The 24,718-nt window shown below is 42.7% G+C and overlaps 1 protein-coding gene across 2 annotated transcripts in view; it reads left to right on the top strand.

Moving 5' to 3' along the window:
• LOC126299191 (PAT complex subunit Asterix) overlaps positions 1 to 20,783 on the top strand; it is a 49,344-nt gene extending 28,561 nt beyond the window's left edge. For both annotated transcript variants that reach the window (XM_049990971.1, XM_049990972.1), the window contains exons 3-4: positions 3,849 to 3,946; positions 20,445 to 20,783. In XM_049990971.1, coding sequence (XP_049846928.1) covers positions 3,849 to 3,946; positions 20,445 to 20,526 — 180 coding nt within the window. In that variant the 3' untranslated portion in view covers positions 20,527 to 20,783. The remainder of the gene's footprint in view (positions 1 to 3,848; positions 3,947 to 20,444) is intronic.
• Positions 20,784 to 24,718: the final 3,935 nt, after the last annotated feature.

The raw sequence follows: 24,718 nt of genomic DNA, 5'->3' as shown, positions 1-24,718 counted from the left end.
AAAAACACTGTCTTGGCAGGCAATCAACTTTTTCGGGGGTGGGAAAGGACATCTGTGTTGGCGTGTGTGTGTGTGTGTGTGTGTGTGTGTGTGTGTGTGTGTGTGTGTGTGTGTTTTGGTAGTGTAGGTGAATTGGCGGTGTGATTGGCTCCAACCTGTTCAGCTCCCTTTTGGATCCCTTTTCCTTGCTTATTCAACGGAACTGTAATGGATACTACCATCACTTACTGGAGTTGCAATCCCTCAATTCTTTTTATTTGGCAGCATGTGTTTTTCTTTAGGAATATCATTTTACTGATGCACTCTCACCAACCCTTCGTGGGTTCCATGCGTTGTGGGAACCGGGTCGGCCCTTTGACAGCTTCCGGTGCTGTTTGCTCATTGGTCCATATGGATGTTATTAGTACATGGATCCCCCTTCATACCACATGGGAAGTAGCTGCCGTCTGGGCCCACTTGGACTCTGCAGTCACGGTTTGCAATCTGTATCTCCCTCCTGATAGGCCACCTACACCCACTGCTCTAACTGCCCTCCTTCAGCAACTCTGCAACTCCCCCCTCCCTCCCTCCCTCCCTTCCTCCTATGGGATTTTAATGCCCATCACCCTTCGGGTGGGTGGGGGGGGGGGGGGGGGCAGTGCTTTTTCGTCTAGTCAGGGGCTCCTCATTGACAAATTTCTTGCAGACCACAACCTATATCTTCATAATGATAGTTCCCCTACTCATATCAGTGTCATCTATGGCATTCTCTTTGCTGTTGTTTTGCTCACTACGCCTCTCCTTCTTCCTTCTTTACACTGGCCTCCACATGATGATCTTTGCGACAGTGGCCACTTCCCATTGCTTCTCTCATTCCCTTCCCACCTCTTGATGCCCAGATTAACCCTCGGGGCTTTCCATTGTGCTGAAGGGTTTATATGTATATCTCCCAGGTTATGTTTACACCTTTGTCAGGATGTATTGGACTTACCTCCTCACTGGCCATGTTCTCCCCTCCTTTTCATGCTATTTTGTTTTGTTTCTCTTTTTTTTGTGTGTTTGTGTGTTTTCTTCCCCTGTTGTTGTCCCCGTTGTCGGGATCATAGTATAGTATACTATACTATACTATACTATACTATACTATACTGTACTATACTATGGCATGGGCCTGGGAGGTGACAGCAGTGTTGGTGCCCCAACATTTGTAGCTTCTTTGGAGCACCCCTGTTCCCACAGTTTCCTCCCTCCACCCCCACCGTTATCCTGTTCTTTACTCTTGTTGCTTGCCAGACGTTCGTTTTAGCTCTGTTTGCCCGTTCTTACTTCCCCTTGTCTGGACTGTGCTGTAAGTACCTTGGTTTCTGCCAACTTGAATCATGGAACCGATGACCTCACTGTTTGACCCCCCCCCCCCCCTCCCCAAAATCAGTAAACCAACCAACCATCACAGAAGTGAAGCTTTTTAAGTCTGTGCTGATTTGTGGAGAGAAGCTTCTCACTCTCAAGAAAATTTATTGTACTCAGAATTGGTATATGCTCAAGAATTCTGCAAAAACAGATGTTCATTTTGCAGTTCTATTCTTTTACACTCATTATGTATGATAACCACCAGCACTTTTTTCCAGTTGCTTGGATATTTCTGCTGGGTAAGAGATTCACAATAAATGCAAGCTAAGTATGGGGCCAATTATGATGGGAACTCCTCTAGAAAACAGAATTGGTATTACATCTGGATGTGGCGATTTGTTTTCAACTTTTTCAGCTGCTTTTCAACCCTAGGGATACCTGTTTTTGTGCTTTCTGTGTAGGAGTTTTTGTGGTCGAACAACAGTATGTCTGTCTGATACCACAGTGTAAATGATTCTTTAAACGTAAAATGTAAAACTTCAGCCTTTTTGCTGCTTTTTTTGCCACACCAGACTGGTCTATGAGTGACTGTATAGAAGCCTTGAGCCCGCCTGGTATTTTTATCTAGGACCAGAATTTTCTAGGATTCTCAGCAAGATCTTTCAATAATGTATGACTGGAGGTTGTTGTATGCTTCACACATTGAAGTTGTTATACACACTTGAATTTCTACTAACTTTTTCCTGTCGACAGTTCTGCATTCTTTTATGAAGAAAGAGTGCAACAATTTGTTACCTCGGTGTATTCCGGATTTTGTTGTTAATCTGTGACTCATGTTCATCGTTAATCCATTTACTCAGCACATATTCTCCAGTGTGCGGCTTACAGTCACTGTAAACTTTGCCCATAATTCCTCTATGTCCATCATAGTGGAAGGAAATGACATCCATTCATTGTCCTAGTAGAATGCTAATAACGCTTATCTGCTTTTTCCAGCATAAATACTCTGCTTGGCTTCGTGAGCGATTTCTTATTTTAGTAACTGTCCCACTGATGGTGATGGTGATAATGATGATATTTCTAATCCCTGTCTCTCTGTTGATACTGTTGAAAAGCTCAGGCCTATCTGTAGCTACATGGTCTAAAGTATTCCGTTGGGTGTGGGTTGTCGCACTTGTTACTGTACTTAGTGCGACAGAATGAAGTGGCAACACCAGTTAGTCTGCCCAGGGGTTTGGAGTTTCCCTGGGTGTAAGGGGAATACTGGAGCTGTCCATCTCATTCCCTCTAAATTAATTTCCAGTTTGAGGCAAACACCTCAGCTTTGTACAACCTGTCAGAAAAATAAAAATCTGAACAGAATAAATGTATAACCTAGTAGCTGAGGAGCACATTCTATATTATGACAAGAAGGCATATATTAACTTTTGTGGTGACCTACCTTTTAGTTTAACTGACAGGGAAACTAGTGTGGTAAAACTTACAAACTTTTGTGTAGTGCGTGTAGTCCATTTCAATCTAAGAGGCTGGAGATGTTAGTATGTTAGAGGGTAATAGGCTCATCCTCTTGGACTCCAGTAATCAGCCAGGCAGCCACATTTGTTACCTGTCAGTTTTAGATGTCCCACAGTTTAATTTCTCTTTTTTTTATTGAAGTGTGTGTGTTTTAAGGAAGTTTTCTGTATTAAGCCTTGTGAAATTTTTAAAACAACTTTCAGCCGTACTTCTATCATGGAATTAATGTGCAGATGCTAAGCTTCCAAATATCATATTAATTTATTGATGTTGTAATATAAAGCAAAAACTTGTTGCCCAGTTATTGGCTTTTTATATTGCCCCAGAGGGAGCAGTGGGGATTTATTAGCAGAAAAAGCAACTGTATGTTACCTCATGCTTTATTAAGTAAATAAACTTGTTGTGGATAGGTGCCAAAACAGTATGAATGAATCTGTTTTGAATGTGATACAGGGGATGTTGTTGGGATGTTACTTAGTGCAAGCCGGAATCAGTTACCAACTCTTCACACTGTAATTTCTACATACATTGTATTTTGTCAAAAGAAAATGTGGAGATATCACAAGTAATTGTGAGAAACCACTTCTGCAAAATGTAAGAAAAATTAATTTCATGTTATTTAAGCAGCATTACTTATCTCTTCCCATTCATGTGTTCTCTTATTTGCCGTTGACTACAGGTCCCCAGTCTCAAACATGTCCTGTCACAAGGATTAGCTGTTACAAATTACACATTTCTCAGTTGTATTATGTTGCAGGAATAAAATAAGATCTCAAAAGCTTGAAGTCTCTTGTCTACATTCTGGTTATCTTTTCACTACCTCACATGTAAAATAAGTAATTTCTTTGTTGGTTTTGCCTTTGTTATACACTGTTTTCTGTGTTAAAATTCTCAAAGGACAATTTAACATTTTGGGCCTAACAATATTACATTCACAAGTAATCACAGTGCATACTATGTAATTGTTTGACTTTGTGTATTATTTAACATGAATGCGTGGTTTTCAGTTGAAATGGTGTGCCTGGGTTGCCTTATATTGCTCCTGTATTAGCTTCGCAAGTTCACGCGTGAGCGATGATACTAAACAAATACTTAGCAGTTTCATGTAAGTATGTTAAAATGTAATGTGTTGTTACTTATATGTTCTGTAAATGTTTTAGTGATGTGACTTCGTGTAAACTTGGCCTTGCAGTAAAAGTGTAAAAGTGTGATTTGTTTTTCTGAACTGGTACTTTGATTTCAGTAGTTTTACCAAGTCTTGGTCACAAACAAATAACATTGATTGCCTTTTGAAATTAATTATAAAGTTGTCTAATTGTTGCAGAGATAGGGGGGGGGGGGGAGATAGATAGATAGATAGATAGAGAGAGAGAGAGAGAGCACTGGAGGCCGGTAAACAGGAATGTCTACCTTTTTTTCAGAAGTAGTTTCGAGCACTGTTGAGGCACTTGCCCCACTGCAACATACGATGGTTGTGCATTGTGAACCAATTCCAAACACACCAGTTGATATCCTTGCAAGAGGCAAACTTTTTGCCTCTGAGCCTTCTTTAGATCACCAAAATGCCTTATTTGCTGGAAGACAGGTCCAGACTGTACGGAGGGTGACTGAGGACCTCTCATTGTGTATGGGGGCCTCAAATTGTCATACAGCAAAATGATGCCTTGGGTGAGCTGCCCTGATAGTTTCAATCCGATTGCATTGCAAAGGGCAGTCAAGGTTAATGAGTATCACTGTACATGCACTGTTGTTCCATTCTGCTGGAAGGAGATAAGAAGGGGTCCTTTACGTCATAGAAGGTGAGCCTAACCTGTCCCACACTTGTGTGGACGGTCCAGTATTTTTTGTGGCAACAACCGTGTATGCTTCAATTCATCAACCTCATTTAGTGTCTGGTTCAAAGTGATGACACAATGTTTCATCACCAGTGACCAGTTGACAGGAACTCGTTGCCTCTCTTGGCACAGTGCAACAGGTGTTCAGGATAGTCCCATTTGACATACTTCCTGTGTTGGTTAAAGATTGAGAAGCACCCATTGAGGTGCACACTTTCCAAGACTAACATACATCCTTAATGAATGCGTGAACCTTCAGACTCTTAATCTGAACTCTGCAGCAATGGCTGCTATTGTAATGCACCAGTCTTGAATAATCTCCTGGACAATGGCATTCGTTGTACAGTAGCATTGGTAATGGGGTATGGCATTCCATACCTGAATTGCTCATGCCCCATCTTCACACTTGTAACAGACATGATGTACTCTCATACACTAACACCATTCTTCGAAGCATTTCTGTTCCCCACGCTCCTACTTGATAGCTACACACTACACCCCTGTGCTTTTCTTTTGAAACCTCCATTTCACTGTTTTCAGCAGACTAAGTGCAGTGGATGTTTTACATGTGTGCATGTGCTTGTTCTGTTGTCTCATGGGTATGCACCCATGTCCCTCTAGTGGTGCATATGGGACCTTAGTGCTCTAATAGGGTGTGCACCATCTTCTGCAGCCAATGACATTACAATCCTGTCAGTGGTTTTAATACACCCTCTGGCTTGTTTCTTTTTGAATACACTTTATAATAGCCAAGGTACTGTGTTTTCACAGATAGAGTTTTTTTGAATAATGCTCAAAAAATAGAACCAAGTATGTTACACTGGATCGCAAACATCAAAAAGAAATGAAAGGTGGGATTGAGTGAGACTAAAGCAGCATAGTAGAACATCTAATGTTGCCAGTAAAAATAAATTATATGATCAGATGAGATCAGCAGCACTATCAGATTGTTCATCAACAATGTTGCTGTCTACAGGGAAGTATCGCTACTGAACAGTTGCAAGAAAGTGCAGAAATACTTTGACAAAATTAACATTTGGAGCATATCATCTCCCATGGATTACTGTTGTGGTCCCCAGTCCAAAGACTGCTTTGATGAAAATCTCCATGCAACTCTATCCTGTGGAAGTCTCTTCTCTATGTAACTACTGCAAACTGCATCAGTATTTGAACCTACTTACTGTACTCCCCCCTCCCTGCACACTTCACTCCATTACAAAACAGATATCTTCCTGCTTCAGGATGTGTTCTATGAACTGATCTCTGCTTCTAGTCAACCTGTACCATACTTTTCTTTTTTCCACTGTTCAGTTAAGCACCTCATAAGTTACTCGATCTACCCATCTAATCTTGAGCACTATGTCAAGAAACCTTCTGTTCTCTTATTGTGTGAACTGTTTATCATCTACATTTCACTTCCATACAACGTTATACACCAGGCAAATACCTCATAAGACTTCCTAACACTTAAATTTGTATTTGTTGTCAACAAATTCGTCTTTTCCAAAAATGCTGCTATTTATGTTATAGCAAGTCTGCATTTTACATCCTTTCTACTTCAGCCCAAATAGAAAATACTCGTCTACTACTTTTATTTCCTAATCCAATTCCTTCAGTGTCACCTGATTTGCTTACATTTCATTACTCATGTTTTACTTTTGTTGATGTTCATGTTAAAATTCTTTTTTTCCATGTTATAACCCACTTCAAAGACACAATGCATTCCATTTAATTGCTCTTCCAAGTCTTTCGGTGTCCCTGACAGAATTACAATGACCTTGACAACATAACCTCAAACTTTTTATTTCCTCTTACTGAACTACCTACTCGAAAGCTCCAAATTTTTCTTTGGTTTCATTTCTTACTTGCTCAGTGTACAGATTGCAGGGATACGCTACAACCTTGTCTCATTCTCATCTCAACCACTGCTTCCCTTTCATGCTCCTTGACTCTTATAACTTTGCCTGCTTTCTGTAAAAGTTGCAAATAACCTTTTGCTCCCTATATTTTACCCCCACTATATTCAGAATTTTGGAAGATGCATTCAAGTCAACAGTGTCAAAAGCTTTCTGTAAATCTACAAATGCTATAAACGTGGGCTTGCCTTTGTGGAACTTAACTTCTAAGATAAGTTGAAGGGTCAGTATTGCATCACATGTACCTAGATTTACCTAGAGCTCAAACTGACTTCCATCAGGTTGGCTTCTACCAGATTATTTAGCAAGCATTACTTACTAAACTGATAGTTCAGTAATATTCACACCTGTCAGGACCTGCTTTCTCTGCAATTGGAATTATTACATTCTTCTTGATGTCTGAGTGTGTTTTCCCATCTCCCACATTGTGCACACCAGCTGGAATAGTTTCATCATTGCTGGTTTTCCCAAGCATCTGAATAATTCTGAAGGGACGTTGTCTGCTCCCGGGGCCTTGTTTAGACTTGGGTCTTTCAGTGGTCTGTCATATTCTTCTTGCAGTATCTTATTTCCCAGCTTATCCTCATCTACTTCCTCTTCCCTTTCTATAATGTTGTCTTCAAGTTCATTTCCTTTGTAGGGGCCCTTTGTATATTTCTTTCAGCACTCAGCTTTCCCTTCTTTGCCTAGTACTGGTTGGCCATCTGAACTCTTGATATTTATACTGCCACTTCTTTCGTTCGGTCTCTGTAACTTTTCTGTAGGTGACATCCATCTTTTCCTGTAGTTACATGTGCTTCTACATCTATACATTTCTTGTGCAGCCAGTTCTGCTTTACAATTTTGCACTTTGGCACCCATTTTTAAACGATTGTATTCCCTTTTGTCTGCTTGATGTGCTGCATCTTTATATTTCACCAATAAGCTTGCGTATCTCGTGTGTTTGAGGATTTCTGCTGGGCTTTTTCTTTTTGCCTATTTGATACTCTGCTTCCTTCACGGTTTCATCTCAAGGCTATCCATTTGTTTTGTACTTCTTACACCTGTTCGTCAATTTGGCCAAATGCTCCCACTGAAATTCTAAACAGTCTCTGGTTTGTTCAACTTATCCAGGCCTCCTCTCCTCAATTTCCTACCTTTATGCAGTTTCATTTTAATTCTGCAGTTTCTAAGCAATAAATTATGGTCAGGGCACATGTCTGCCCCTAGAAATGTTTTACAGTTTTAAAATGTGGTTTCAAAATGGTCTGTTCTACCATTATGTAATCTGTTTAAAACCGTCTGGTGTATCCAGGTATCGTTCACGAATTTAATCTTCTTTCATGATTCTTAAACCAAGTGTTAGTGATGATTGAATTAGGTTTTGTGTAAAAGTCCTCTTCATTCCTCTCCCCTAGTCAAAGTTCTCCTGCTATATTCCCTTCTCTTTGTTTTCCTATTATTAAATTCCAGTCCCCCATCACAAATAAATTTTCATGTCCCTTAACTATCCAAATAATTTCTTGTATCTTACCATGCTAGATGGCATATAAACTCGTATTATTGTGGTGGTGGTGGTGTTGGCTTTGTGTCTTTCTTGGCTATGATAATGCCTTCACTGTGCCATTTATATTAGTTTACCCCCATTTTTATTTTATTATTCATTATTGGACTTAATCGTGCATTGCCGATTTGATTTTGTATTTATGACCAGACGAGCAGTCCTTTTCTTCCTGCCATCACACTTTATTAATTCCCATGGCATCAAACTTGAAGCTTTCCATTTACTTTTTAAATTCTCTAGCCTACCTACTCTATTAAGGCATGTAACTTTCCATGCTCCAACCTGTAGAATGCCAGGTGTGTTTTTCCTGATGCCATTCTCCTGGGTGGTCCTTGCTGTAGATCCTAATGGGGGATTATTTTACCTCCAGAGTATTTTACCCAAGAGGATGTTTTCATTATTTAACCATATAGTAAAGGTGCAGGCTGTCAGAAAAAATACCTGTAGTTTCCCCTTGCTTTCAGCTGTTCACAGTACTAGCATAGCTGGGCCATGTTGGTGTAATGTTACAGGGACAGATTATTTGTTCATTTGGACTGCTGCATCTGCAACTACTGGAAAGGCTGATATCCCTCTTCAGGTGCCATTGGATAGTCTGACTTATACACAGTTAAACCTCTGTTTTCGTTGGTTGGATGAATAAGGGGACCAAACTACTAGGTCACCAGGCCCTTTTCCTTGAACATATAGGTCTAGATGACTGTATGTGAGAGACAGCCTACCACACAAAAACTAGAAGCAGAAACTTGAAAGTCAGCGAAGCTGAAATAAGGGACATAAAGAAGAAAGGGAGACACAATAAGAATGGCAAGTGATGTGCCTCAATGTGCCTCACCTAGGGAGCAGCCGGAAGCCCCTGAAAGCAGTCCAATGAGGGATATACATTCCCCACCCGCCACTTATCAGAGGTACTTCACTCAGCGATTGCCTTCTAGGGACTGGCAAGGGAAACACAGCGGGAGAAAAGGTGAAAAAGTCTAATGGACCATGTGGGGGGGGGGGGGGGGGGGGGGAGAGAGAGAGAGAGAGAGAGAGTGAGTGAGTGTGAGTAAAAGAGCAGGTAGGATGAGGACTAGGGTGTACCACCAAGCACCAACAACCACAGCCTGGTCTGGGCAGAGGGGGCAACAGTATTCTGCCAACCTGTAAGTGGACCAATAAGATTAAGCGGCTCTCCTGTAAAGAGTGTGGTAAAAGCGCTCTTCACAAATAGAACATAAAGCTAAATCCAGGGGTAGCGAATCTGGGAGATAGTCCATTCCAGGGTGGTTAGGTTGGAACAGACCTGCAAAATGTGGACCACTATCAAATGGGAGCTATGACGACAGTAGGGGGAGTCCTCGCTCGAGAGGAGACAACTATGAGTCAGCAAAGTATGGCCAATACAGAGCCGGCTAAAGATGGTAGGGTCCTTGTGAGAGGCCTGCATAGAGGACCTCTGCAGATTTATAGTGTCTTTTGTCACCAGTAGTTTGTTTGGTGAAGTCAGAGTGAGCCATTCCATATTCCAGGCACCTAAAACTTGATGGCATAATGCAGATCAGAGGTCCGTTTCCAGAATACCAAATTCAAGAGCTGACTTATTGGCTAACAGAGTTCATTCCCTGGGACCCTGGCGTGGCCTGGGGCCTAGGTGAAGGTCATTGAGTGTCTGCTCTCTTAAAGGACATGCAGGGAATCTTGGACAGCAATGACCAAGGGATGGCTAGGGTAGCACTGGTTGAAAGCATGAAAACTGCTCAAGTAGTTGCTGTAGATGAAAGGACCCTCCAGTGCAGGAACAGATATGCTTAAGAGCACGAGAGATGGCTACTAACTCCACAGTTAAAACACTACAGCTGTCCAGCAAGGAATGCAGTCCAGTAAGTCCCATGTGAGTATAAGCAAAGCATATGTGACCATCAAGCCATCAGTGTAGACCTCATGTGAACCCCAGGATGTACAAAGGACGGAGAAAAATTGGCAGCGGAGGGCCTCAGCATGAACAGTCTTTCTGACCTTGTAATAGGTCAAGATGAAGCTTTGGCTGAGTGATGTGCCAAGGTGGTGTACGTGAGTGGGTCCAGAGGAGAGGTGGAAGAGAAAAAACTGAAGTTCAGAGAGGATAGACCGGATGCGGATTGCAATCATAATCCTAGATTTGGGCCTGGACCCTTGTTGTGGGAGATGAACTACCATGTGTGGAAGAAGGAGATGGTAGTTTGGATTCTTAGTGGAGCTGCAAATGTGTATAGTATAATTGACAAGCTGTTGTTGGTGCCTGATCTGCAATGGAGAGACCCCAGCCTTCACGAGTAAGCTGTTCACAGGGCTTGTTTAAAAGGCTCCTGTTGCAAGTCGAACCCCACAATGGTGTATCAGATCCAGTAACAGTAATGCTAAGGGTGATGCCAAACCAAATGCCAGACTTCCATAATGAAGGTGGGATTGTATCAGAGCTGTGTAAAGCTGCAGAAGGGTAGTGCGATCTGCATCCCAGCTGGTGTTATTCGGGCAGTAGTGTGTGGTAAGGTACAACTAGTACTTTCACTTAAAGCTGGTGAAGATGGGGAATCAAAGTTGACCAACAATATAAAACCAGCCCTAAGAAGTGGTACGTCTCCGCCACATTGAGTAGTTGGTCATCGAGGTAAAGTTCTGATTGTGGGTGAATGGTACGACGTTGACAGAGGCATGACTCAAGCCTTGGCAGCTGAAAATTGAAGCCATAGGTGAGGGCCCATGCCTGCACATTTTGTATGGTGCCTTCCAATTGACATTCACACCCACATTAGAGGAGCAATAGTAGAGGCAAAACTAGTCAGCGTCCAAGGAGGGTGATACTGGGGACCCCACAACCATTGATTGTTACTGGAAAGAGAGGAACATTCAGTACAGTTCCATGTGGGACCCCATTCTCATGGATATGGTGGCTACTGCGAGAAGCACCAGCTCAAACCTGAAACATATGGTGTGACAGGAAGTTCTGGATGAAAATCAGGAGTGAATCCTGGAGATCCCACTCATGTAAGGTAGCAAGATGTGAGGTCATACGCCTTTTGCATGAAGGAGATGGCTGTAAGGTGTTGATGTTGCGAAAAAGCTGTTCAGATGACAAGAGCCCAGGTAAACTTAGATTATTAGTAGTGGAACAGCCTTGGCAAAACCCACCCTGGGTCGAAACCAGAAGACTCGAACCCAGATGCCGGCATTCAAGCAACTTACAGAGAACACTGATGAGACTAATTTGGCAATAACTGCTCATCTTGAGAGGGTGCTTATCTGGTTTCAGTACTGGGACAATAATGTTTTCTTGCCTTTGTGGTGGGAAATAGCTCTTGCTCCAGATGCAGTTAAAGATGACAACGATAGGATGCCGACAGTTCACCAGTAGGTGCTTGATCGTTTAGTTGTGGATGTGGTCCAGCCCTGGTGCTGTGTCAGGGCAGTGGGCTAAGACACTGACGAATACCCACTCATCGAATGGAGCATTATGTGGGTCCAGGGGTGGTGTGTAGTAAAAGGTAATTGCTTTTGCTCAACCCACGTTTTAGAAGAGGGAAGGAAGGCTGATAATTCTTAGATGCTTGTTTGGCGATGGCATCTGAATTAGTGTAGACATTGCGATTCAAGATAATACCAAGTACACCAGGCACAAGGAGCGTCAGCATGTAGTGCTCTCCCACAATCTCGACAGATTGGGCTAGCGTTGCAATGAATTTCAGGCACTTGACGCACCACACAGGGTGGAGGAGTACGTATAGTTCCACATCATATTGGTATACCATAACATTGACATTTTCAGGCAATGAATCACTCTCAAAGGCCAAGAGGAAGATGCCAATAGTGTCCCTATTGTCATTTGGTCCCCCTATGTACACATTGTTCCAAGTTGGTGCGTAGCTCATCATCAGATTGTAAGAGCAGGTATCTGTGGTAAATAATGCCCTGAATAAAATTTAGACTTTTGTGGGGAATTAGTCACTGTCACCACTGTCACCCAGCTTGTTACTAGCAAGTAGTGCCCGTGACTGGGCAGGGGATGCCATTTCGATCAAAATTGGCCCACTTTTCATTTTAGAGATGGGTGCCACTATCCCAAACTTGTCTTCTGAGTTCTCCACAAAGAATAAGGGCTTTGTGGCCAAGAAGGAATTGCCAACAGTCCATGTACAAACCAAGTATTGTGGGGATTTTTACTCTGCTTGCCACTTAGCTCTACACCCCTCACACAGCGTAGACAGGGAAGGAAACATTTTAGGGACGTATCTATCTGCATTGTAATATGATTGTCCTTCCACAGAGACTGCTGGGGCTGCTTTATTTGTGGCTCATCCACCATGGTGCCACCCACTCTGAACGGGGGCTCTCCCCACAGGTACCACGCACCCCCAGCAACAACTATGTTCTAGGGGGCTCACCACTCTTTGGCGGGTTTTAGCTTGGCTAACATGGGGCCTGAGCCTTTGCAGCACTTTTTCCCTTCCGTGCTGCATGTCTATCCTCTTGCTGTTCTTCTTTCCCTCCCTTGGGAAACATGTCTGGAGTATTCCTTGGAATGTTAGTCAGTCTGCCACTGACTTGCAAACAGTCTCCCCTTTGTTATTCACTCCCTTTTCCTTTCTCCTCTCGTTCCTCTCCTTCGGCATTTGAGAATCCTCTTTTCCTCCCTGTGCACTCCTGAAGGCTGGCTCACATGTCTGATGTCTAACAGGTGACTGGGTAACATACCCCCTGGTACAGGCCAGGCCCAGAGAGGGGTGACTGCCTGAGCTGTAACCTTCCCAAATTGCCGATTGGTCTCTCCGTCAGGTGTTTGGGAGGTGTGAACAATCACCTAAGGCACCTTGTGAAGGGGCCCCCAGTTGGAAGGAGCATGCTATTGGAGACGCCGGCAATTGTGGGGTATTTCCTCGTGATGAGTCAATCATCTTCACACTCCACTTGTATAAAATGTAAATGCAACGATGCTAATGATTCAAAGATCCTTCTTGCTGCACTGCGGTTTCCTCATGGTCTCACGTACTGAAGACAGTAAATCCTTTTCCAAGGTAAATCTGTTTATTATTCATAAAGGTGTAGATGCAATTGCTGGCCCTCTGAAATCCTGATCTCATTTAAAGAATGGCACTTAGCTTTTGGAGACCACATCTGATTCTCAAGCACAACTACTGCTTGCTGTCTTGCTTCTCCACGGTTACCTTGTTCGTGTCGAGGCCCACACAACTTTGAATTTTTCCCGTGGTGTAATTTACACCAAGCTGCTCAACGGTCTAACTGAGGCTGAAATACAATCTTACTCCTCTGATCAGGGTGTCATTGCCATTCATTGTGTAATGAAAAAGGTAGATTCCTCCTTAGTGTCCACCTGCACTCTTTCTCACCTTTGATAGAGTGGTGCTTCCAGCCTAGCTCAAAGCTGGCTATGAAATTATCACTGTCTGGCCATAGATTTTGAACTCGATGCCCTGCTACCAGTGTCATTGTTTTAACCACACTAGAATGTCTTGGCGACACCCAGTCGAGTGTCACCTGCGGTAGAGATGCACACGAGGGCAACTGTCCACCTCCTTCTCCCCTCTGTATCAACTGCAAAGGTGGCCATGCTGCCGGCTCTCGGGATTGTCCAGTGTATCTTGATGAGCGGGCTGTACAAGAGATTCGGGTAAAGGAAAAGGTGCCTTATCCAGTTGCTCGCAAGTTACTGCCTCATCGCAAACCTTGTGTTCTCTCATCTGGTACCTATAGTTCTGTTCTTGTTACCCCTTGCTCCACGAAGGACATGGCCACGCAAACATGTGCCCTCCAATCCTCCAATTCAGCTTTGAGGTTGTAAAATTGCCCAGTGTCAAGGTAGCATTGCCATTCCCCGCATCCAGCTGTGTAACAAGTCGGCAAACTGTTGCCTCAAGGGGCGAAACCACCAGCTAAACAACCGGTCGACCGGAAAGGTCAGAAGGAGTACTCCCGTGAAGGCTTCCTCCATCCCTCCAGCCAAACAACACTAGAGTCTTCATCTAACCGGAAAGGCTCGAAGAAGTCATCCAAAGGCAAACGGTCTTCTCCTTCGCCAACTCAAAAGATCCTCTTCGACGGTGTTGCCATGTGATTCCTTTAGCCCAGCCACCCTCCATGTCGCTGGTGCACACCAACTGTTTTTTGGCATTGTACTCAACAGACTGACAGCACAAGCAAGCTGATGTTTCTGTGGACCCCATGGAGCAGGATCCCCTGCTTCGGTGCCCTGTATTAGCACCACTTCCCCAGTTGTCACTCTTCAGCTGCCGAGGCGACAACCCCATGTCTCTTCATCATGACTCTTTCCCAATAGAACGTTTGTGGCCTTTGGTCCCAGAAAGATGATTTACGGCTGCTTTTAGTGTTGCAGCGTCCCCTTGTACTCTGCCTTTAGGAAACTAAATTGCGTCCTCACGGCTGCTTTGAGCTTTCACATTTCTTACCGATTCATTCTGACCTTCCCCGTGAGGTCGGCATTCCCTCTCATGGGGGTGCCATGCTGCTCATACGGGATGACATTCATAGTCAACCCATCTCGCTAACTACCAATCTTCAAGATGTGGCAGTTCACCTTTTCCTTCCCCACCTGACTTTTTCCGTCTGTACTATATATGTCCCTCCATCATTTGCTGTCACCAGGGCAGCCTTCCTTCAACTTATTGAGCAGCTACCTCTCCTATTTTTTGCTACTTGGTGACTTTAATGCACATGATAACCTTTGGGGTTCCTCCAGGACTTGTCGGAGAGGTGCCCTCTTGGCTGACCACCTTAACCAACTTAACCTCTTCTGCCTGAACACCGGATCACCCACATTCCTTTCTGACTCCCCGCACACCTATTCCCATTTGGGCATATCCTTTAGCGCTGGCCAGCTTGCGCATCATCTTGAGTGGTCCATTTTTTCCAACACCTACTCGACCAAGCATTTCCCGTGTGCTGTCGGTTTGCTGATCCCCACCCCATCCGCGTGCACGCCTAAACAGCAGCTTCCTTGGGATGACTGGCAGCTATACTCCTCCCTGGCAACCTTCGAGAACAAGATTTCCCCAGTTGTGATGACCAGGTTGAATATCTGAGAATCATTATCTTTACTGCTGCAGAATGTTCCATACCCCACACTTCCTCTCTACCTCGTCGTCTCCCAGTCCCTTGGTGGACTGAGGCATGCTCCAAAGCAATTCACGCACGTAGACACGCTCTCCGCATTTTTAACCGCCACCCTACGCTGGCAAACCACATTCATTATAAACAGATGTATGCAAAGTGCCATTGCATTCTTCAGGATAGCAAAAGAGCTAGATGGATTTCAACACTAGTTCTTTTAACAGTTTCACACCTTCCTCTGTCATGTGGGCCAACCACTGATGGATCTCTGGAGCCAAGATCCATTCTCCAACTTATGGCGTGACAGTTGCTGACAATGTCATCATGGACCCTATTGCAATCTCCAACACCTGGAGCCGCCAATTTGTGGAAGTTTCGAGCTCTTCCCACTCTCCCCCTGCCATCCTCCATCGGAAACGAGCAGAGGCAACTCAGGTGACACCCTTATCTTCTCCAAATCGTGAGTGCTACAATGCTGTCATTACTATGAGGGAACTAGATCATACTCTCAGTTCATCCCGATCCTCCTCCCCAGGGCTAGACGCCATCCACATTCAGATGTTGCAGCACTTTTCTCTTGTGGGCAAGCACTTTCTGCTTAACACGTACAACTGCGTCTGGGCAGAGGGCACATTTCCTGGACACTGGTGTGAAGCCACCATCATACCCATACCTAAGCCCGGTAGGGACAAAAACCTTCCTTTTAGCTACTGCCCCATCTCTCTTACCAGCTGCATTTGCAAGATGATGAAACACATGATTCATGCCTGGCTGGTGTGGTGGCTTGAGTCTCGACGTTTACTAATGAATGCGCAGGGTGGGTTTTGAGTGCAGCGTTCTGCAGTTCACCATCTCGTTGCTTTGTCCACCCATGTCATGAATGGTTTTCTGTGGAATTCTCAGACTGTGGCTGTGTTTTTTGATTTGGATCAGGCCTAAGACACCTGCTGGAGAACGTATACCCTCCATACTCTTTACACATGGGGCTTTCGTGGCTGCTTGCCCTGTTTTCTTCGGGCATTTTCACAAGATTGGGTTTTCAAGATGTGTGTGGGTTCTGTCTTGCAGACACCTTTGTCAGGAAAATGGTGTGCTTCAGGGTTTCGTCCTGAGCGTCGTCCTCTTCGCTATCACCACTTACCCTATAATGGCATGTCACCAGCCGGGCATCTCTGACCCTTTTTGCGACTATTTTGCCATCTATTGCAGTTCCCCATGGACCTATCTCACTGAGTGGCATCTTCAGCGCTGTCTTGATCATCTTTACTCCTGGAGCTATGACAATGGCTTTCGCTTTTCCCCTGACAAAACAGTCTGTATGAATTTCTGGTGGTGCAAATAGTTTCCCTCACCATCTCCACACCTTGGGCCTGTTGCCCTTCCATTCGTTGAAACTAAGAAATTTCTGGGCTCATGCTCTATAGGAAATTCTCTAGGTCCTCTAAGGTGTCTAACCTGGGCGCCCGCTATATGTGGTCCCTCAATCTCCTACATGTCCTCAATGGTACTTCCTGGGGTGCCAATCGAACCACCCTCCTCCATTTGTACCGGTCCCTTGTCCATTCGAAACTCAACTATGGGTGCTTTCTTTATGCGTCCGCATGCTCATCCCTCTTACGCCATCTCAACACTATCCACTATCATGGCATACGTTCGGCCATGGGTGCCTTTTAGAGCAGCCCGGTTGAATGTCTGTATGCCGAAGCTGCTGAACTACCACTGTCCTACAGCTGTGACACTCTCCTCAGCAGGTGTGCATGCCATTTGTGTGCCATGGGTGGCCACCCAGCCAATGCATCCTTCTTTGATGATTCCTTCGATAATCAGTATGGGGCTTGTCCCTCTTCTGTTACTTCCTGGAGTTTGCTTTCCCCACTTGTTACAGCATCTTAGCTTCACACTACCTGCAACTTTCCTGGTGGGTGTAAACCCTTCACCACCTTGGCTTTGTGAAACAGTCCATGTTAAACTTGGCCTTCATTCACTTTCTAAGGACACTACTCCAGCCTTGGTCTATCACATCAAGTTTTAAAACCTTTTGCATGGAACCTTCCACTATTACCTCTATATACACTAATGGCTCTCGGGCTGTGTGCCTACGTGATTGGCACCCATGACCCGTGTCTTTTGATATCTGCTTCCGGCACACTCCTAAGTATTTTTAACCGAGCTCTTCACCTTGTATCAGGCCATGGAGTACATCCAGCGACACAGCCTTCCCAGTTGTGTCCTCTGCTTGGATTCACTCAGTGCCCTCCAATGTCTGTGCACTGTACACTGCTCATCCCGTAGTGCAGCGGTCCCAGGAAAATTGTCGCTTGCTCACTCTTCGTGAAGTGAGTTTCATGTTTCTGTGGGTCCCTGGTTATATCGGTCTGCCAGAAAACGAGGCTGCTGCCGCTGCTGCCAAGGGTGCCATCCTAATACCCCAGCTTGCGGGTACCTATATTCCCTCCAATGATCTCTCTGTTGCTGTCTGTCAGGAGGTGGTGTCTCTTTGGCATCACCAATGGTCCTCCCTTCATGAGAATAAAATCTGGCTTATTAAGCCTCTCATAGGGCTTTGGATGACCTCTTGTCGGCCCTCCCGCCGGGAGGAGATTTCAACTCAGCTACATATTGGGCACTGGCTTTTTAGGCATCATTTACTAAGTGGCACTACCCCACCACTTTGCACACATTGCCCCCAAATTTTAACTGTCTGACACTTTCTGCTGGAATGCCCTTTTTTAAAATGTATATTCCATCCTGTCTTTGTCTTCTGATTTATCAGCCTTTTTAGTGAATGATGCATGGGCTGTTGACTGTGTTTTTTTATCTACCGAAGCAATATGGTGAAGGCCATTTAATTTTTAGTGTTGGACCTTCATTTCTGTATGGTGGTTCCGCTTTCCCCCCCCCCCCCCCCCCCCACATGCCTGTTTTTAGCTGTCTCCTATTCTGTCTATTGGGACTGACGTATATTCATATAACTCTTCTCTGTGTTCGTGTTCTGTAGTTTTGACTTGGGCCCACATGACCCCCCCTCCCCCCCCCCCCAGTTGTTTTTTGTGCCCTACAGAAAGCAAAACGAAACCAAAACCAATCAGTAACAGCTACCTGGCAAGTAAGCCATTGCTCGGAGTCCCTGTGCCCCTGTCATGCTGTGCACATACTCCTTAGCATACATGGGGAGTTTCCAGCTAAGGCACCAACAATGTGATCCCTGTGTGATCAGGGGGCTGCCACCGTCCAGGTATTTGACAACACCCCGACAACTCCCCACCTCCACCCCCACCCCTTACAACAGGATGGCTACTGTGTTGGGTTTTGTGTGTATTACCTTATTAAAGGGAAGGGTGCAGAGATGGAAAGGCACAAAAATGGAGCATACACTGCATTGGGCAAAATTCCCTGCATGATCCACACTTCTGGAGAATTCTGAAAATTGGTGGCATATCAAACCCAACACTAGGATCACGTGTTTGTTTAATGAAAAGTTGTAGAATATGCTGCAAGTGGGAACCTGAGACTCAGTTGTAAACCAGGTCCAAGCAGGGCCAGCGCCAAGAAAACCATCTGATGGATAGGCAGAGTGGGAAAGGGATAGTGGAAGTATAAGCTTACAGCATAGAAAGGAAGTAATGCTGCAAAGGCTGGGGGCCCCGTGGTAGCCGAGCACATACTCAAAAAAAAGTTTTGAACCCCCTGAGCGTGCTCTGTTTTGTTTGCACCTACAGTATGGCTATTAATATTGTTGAGAAACGTGAGCCACCCTACCTTGACAAGGTCCATAGTTCATGAGCAGCTCACGTAGTTCATTGAGGGGCAATACTAAGAAGTGGTATGAAACAAGATGAACACCTGAAGTCAGTATTAAGGAATCAAATGAAAGGCTTAGATTTGTAGGAAGGAATCCAGATAGTGCGGTGCATCTGTAAAGGCACTAGTGCAACCAATCAGAAGTACTGTCCTAGCATTTGGAGTCCTTATCGAGTAAACATTTTTGCGGAAATTGAATAAATTCAGATATTCTTTGTGAGGACCATAGGTGGTCAGTATAGACCAATACCAAAGTGTAATGGAAGGAGGGGGGGATGAGTTAAACGGGAATGTTTGGAAGAAAGGAGATGTTCTCCCAAAACTTAGTTGAGTAAATTTATGGAACCAGTATGTGAGGGTCTGTGAGAAATCACTGTTGTACAACTTGTGTAGCAGTCATAAATGTACGATAAGAGAGATTTGATCATGTAAAAGGCATATAGACTGTATGGAAAGGCTGTAAATTCTCTTGAGCATTCACACTATACAGGGGCTTGTGAAGTATGTATGAAGATCTACTTCACCTGTTTAAAACGAACAGAGTAAGGCTCAAATCCCTGTCTGGCAATAGACTCTCTAATATTTTTCAACTCACTTAAGGTGAATTGCATTGATAGTTCATTTGAAAAGGCCAGTCAATTTTCTGGCCATTCACTTTGCACAGGTTTTAATGTCATTTAGCCCTAGTCTTCCTTCATTCCTTCCTTCCTTCTGTTAGTACAGGTTTGGTATGTGTTGAATTTTCTGTTTTTTCAGCAGGCTATTTCTACAGACATAAGATATTGTGAAGAGATAACAAATATGTAATGTTGGTATTTTTTCTGTTTACAAGTGACCATAGTCCTGCAAGATTTCAGAAATTACATTTTCCAGTTGGATTGTTATTAAATGTATTTATTAACAGTTGTGATTTCAGCCTATTGTGCCATTCTCAAGTGACAGCTCTAACGCCAACTGCTTAGTCTTCTTAATATCTTTAAGTAATTTGTTGTTACAGATGTCGCTTAAGAACATTATAATAGGTCAAAATTGCAATGTTTAAATAGGTTTAGTAACAGTCTAGGCAGAAAAAACTGGCAACTTAGCTATTGGAAGGAAGAGCCTATACATAATACTCACACCACATTTGCTAATTGAAATTTAGGATTATTGTATTCTTCTTTTAGGACAGTCACTTTCCCTGTAATTACTGTTTCATGGCATTACCATTATTTCTAGTCACAGAATTCTGTCTGTGACAACTTCCTTGAATGTAAAAATAGACCCCATTCCCATCATATGTTGTTTTCATCTAAGTAAGACATAATTTAATTTGTGAATAGCTTTTGTAGCAGCAGTAGTTATAAGAATTGTTATTCTGTGTTTGTATGTTACCAATGTATAAACACTTGCCTTTTGTGTTTCCAGGTTGTCAATATCGGCTGTAGTCATGTCGTATTTGCAAAATCCACAACCAATGACACCACCTTGGACAACAGTTTTACCATGATGGTTGTTAACATAGGAACTTCAGAAGGAAAATTCTGCTGTAGTGTGATCAAAGAATTGTGCAGTGCTATGCACACCTGTAAAAATGTTTTATATAACAGAAGTTGGTATTTGATAAATGCCATGGTTACAACAAAGTACAATTAAGACTCAAAATAATGACGATAATAAGACAACGATCATTGCATTGTAAATAATAAAACACTGTTGACAATGTTTCATTGTAGTTGTTGTTATATACAGATTTAAAAACAGAAATATGTTGTTTACATTTTTAGAATGAATCCTAACCATAAGAAGCAAATTTGGCAAGGAATGTAAAATGACCCATTTCTTTTTGGCAGTTATAAAATGGTTTTGAATGTCAGATTGTAAAATAGTGATTTCATATTTTATTAGAGTGGGTGAAAACCACACAGAAGAAGAAAATAGGATGCATGTAATTAGCATCCCATAAAAGACTGAAGCTTTTCAAATCACAAAAACAGATGTAAGATTTTTCTGTATCTAAAAATCTAAAGATGCTGTTATCTATCACATTGCATACCAAGAATGTTTAGTGTTCTGGTTGGAGTTTCTGTGCTAAGTAATCAGGAGACAAGGTCAGCAACCATCACAGATATAAACAACAAAGGCCACTGACTTGTAAACAAAACAAAATGTTGATTCTTCAACAAATAAATTATGCATTAAACTGATGTTTGAAGAGCTGCAAAAATACTGATACTACAAAAACATGAATCCTAAGTGAAAATACCACTGACTCAGTAAACATCTTTAAGAAGTTTGATGTTTATCAAGCAAAAGTTTCACAAGAATGTGTGGAAAAAAGCAACCATGTAATATTCTTTGTTACTAAAATTGTCCCATGAGAATGTCAGTTATCCTCCATTAGCAATCTTTAACATGAAATCTGTGTCTGGCTTTGAGTTTCTTGAATTTCCCTGGCAGATTGAATATTTGATCACCTTTCAGGTGTGGTTTACACGACTGCTATAAAACAATGTTGATGAAAGTATACACTCATTACCAATTAAACTGAACACACATACCTAGTAGGGTGAAGCACTTCTTTCCATGCTGATGGTGGTAACGTATTGTAGCATAGGCTCAATTTATGTTCATAAACAATGAAAAGTGTCTGCTGTAAAGCTGCCCCAGCCATCTTACAAATTTTTGTGAGACATTTCCAGGGTCTGTACATCTCACTTAAGTCATAGATGGGCTCAATAAGAATAAAATTAGGTATTCTAGGGAATGTTAAAGTACCCTCTGGTCTATGAAGTGTTCTTCAAACATTTGACAGTTCAACAATGGGGTAGGGCACTGTTATGTGGAAGGTACAGGTGACCTATGCAGTGCTGTTGAAAAAAACTGGGCGGATATGATCTGACTGTAGGTTCCTGTATCATCTGCTTCCGAGAGCTGATGGCATAGGTATCAGATCTGTCTTGATCACCTGTGCGAAAGTAGTAGTTAAACGTTCACTCGTCGTGTACATATTTCTGGGGGGAAATAGAATTCTCTTTCTCTTAGGAAGTGCATGTAGTAGCGTTAATATTCACTGTAAGACTAGGTGATGCATAAAGTAGTTAAATCACGACTCTCATGTAAATGTCTTCATGAAGTTGCTTGCATGTAACAGTCAGTGTTGGTGCTTTAGTATGTCATGTTCGACCATTAAGTGTCAGCATTAAAGCTGAGATAAGCACAGCTCACATTAGCAGCAGCAGTAGTCTCTGACACACTGTCTTCCAGGGTCAATGGCTTTGACGGTGACATGTTCAGTGGCAAGTCGGACAGACTGGACATCTCTCACTGTGTCGCCACATTAACTTACAATTGTTTTACTATAGTTATCTAGAAACTAGGCAAATCAGAAGATGCAATCGATCATAACCAGAGCACAGAAGGCAGACCTGTTCTTAGATAAAATAAAATTAGAGAATGAAATCCAATCTAAAATGATAAGCATAGGATAAGCATTTGAACTTAAGAGGAAAATAATGTGATGGTAATTGTACAATGTAACTTAACAGAACAAACTGAAGATTTAGAAAAAGGAGACCAGGAGGCTGACAGTGAGTGGCAAAACTAGAAAAGCACAGGCTTAGAGAAGAAAATATTAGTGTGGTTGCCTCAACTTCACATCCACAGAAGGTTGCAACAGGTACAAAAATACTAAACTCACACTAAAGAAGGGTGCATTTGGTTTATTCATCATAGCAACAACAATGAGGATGACAGACTCTGTGCAGACATTTACAGACTGACTCAGTCCCATAAAAGGAAAAAATTACAAACAGCGAACAATGCTTTGATCGTAGAAACAGAATTGGAAGCTCACAGTAAAAAAAATTTGGGCCGCCAAGAAAATATAGGCCTTTAATAATGGTTCAATATCCTGTCACAAAGGACAGTGGAAGAACTGGAGTGCTTTATAACCATAATCTAGAGTGAAAAATAAACTATTTCACAAATCATACTAGGTTTCATTTCAAGATTGCAACCAAAGGAAGGAATACATGCACAGTGCATGTCAGTTAACCTGAATGAAAGGACAGAAAAGGGTAAATATAGTATTCAGGTTGACGAATGTGAAAAACTACTTATTGTTTGCTAGGATTGTGGTCTTAACACTAAATTCTGCAAAACAGGAAAAGTGCTCCACTTGTACTGTGGCTAGGGGAGCCATGGGGGGGGGGGGGGGGGGGGGGGGAGTTCGTAATAAGCTCTAATAGCTACCTGTTTTGGGACCCATGTGCAAAAAGGAAGACACAGTGCACTCAGCAGGGCCAAGATCTTCTGGGGTATCAACTTTTATTGGAGCAACAGATTTTTAAAAAATCGTGAACTGAAGGAAATTAAGTGCTTCTGAGCAAAAGAAAATAACTTAAAATGGCTGTGTATATAAAACTAAAATGGCGGGAAGATTGTCAGACAGGCTTACCTAATAAAATAGAAATTACATCAGATTCAGCATAACAGATAGAATTCCAAATAATCTGCACCATATGCAGAAAGCACAAGAAAACTTCAAATAAAAGAATTGATGCAGCCTGAGTCAGAATTTCTCACGAAATTTTGGTCACCAGCTTGGGTGTGAAAGGTAGTAGGAGTAATCCACTAAATTACAGGACCATATCATTAACGTCGATATGCAGCAGGATTTTGGAACGTATACTGTATCTGAACACTATGAATTACCTTGAAGGGACTCAACATGGATTTAGAAAACATGTGAGAAACACAACTATCTCTTTACTCACACTTAGTGCTGTTGACAAGAGATTTCAAATTGATTCTATATGTCTAGATTTCCAGAAGGCTTTTGACACTGTATCACACAAGTGGCTTGCAGTAAAACTGTGTGCTTATGGAATATCATCTCATATATGTGACTAGATTCATGATTTCCTGTCAGAGGTCTCAGTTCAAATTAACTGATGTAATCATTGAGTAAAACAGAAGTGATTTCTGGTGTTCCTCAAGGGAGTGTTAAACGACACCTGCTGTTCCTTATCTATATAAACAATTCAGGAGACAATCTTAGCAGCTGCCTTAGGTTATTTGCAGATGATGCTGTCATTTATCGTATAGTGAAGTCATCAGAAGATAAAAAAAATGCAGAATGATTTAGAAAAGATATCTTTATGGTGCAAAACTTGGCAATTGACTCAAAATAATGAAAAGTGTGAGGTCATCCCCATGAGTGCTAAAAGGAATCTGTTAAACATTGGTTATGCGATAAAGCAGTCAAATCTAAAAGCCATAAATTCAACTAAATACCTAGGAATTACAATCGTGAACAACTTAAATCGGAAAAAAACACACAGAAAATGTTGTGGAGAAGGCAAACCAAAGACACTTAGAAAATGAAACAGATCTACTAAAGAGACTACATACACTATGCTTGTCCGTCATCTTTTGCATCTCTGCTGCATGGTCTGGGATCCTTACCACATATAATTGAGTCCATTGAGAAAGTTCAAAGAGCAGCAGCTTGTTTTGTATTATCACGAAATAAGGGAGAGTGTGTCACTGAAATGGTACAGGATTTTGGGTGGCTATCATTAAAACAAAGGCATCTTTTGTTGCGTTGGAATCTTCTCTCGAAATTTCGGTCACCAGCTTTCTCTTCTGGGTGTGAAAATATTTTGTGGACACCTACATAGGCAGAAATGATCATCAGA

This window comes from Schistocerca gregaria, chromosome X (genome assembly GCF_023897955.1).
Source record: "Schistocerca gregaria isolate iqSchGreg1 chromosome X, iqSchGreg1.2, whole genome shotgun sequence".
Lineage (NCBI taxonomy): Eukaryota > Metazoa > Arthropoda > Insecta > Orthoptera > Acrididae > Schistocerca > Schistocerca gregaria.
This window is presented reverse-complemented; position numbering and strand designations above follow the sequence as displayed.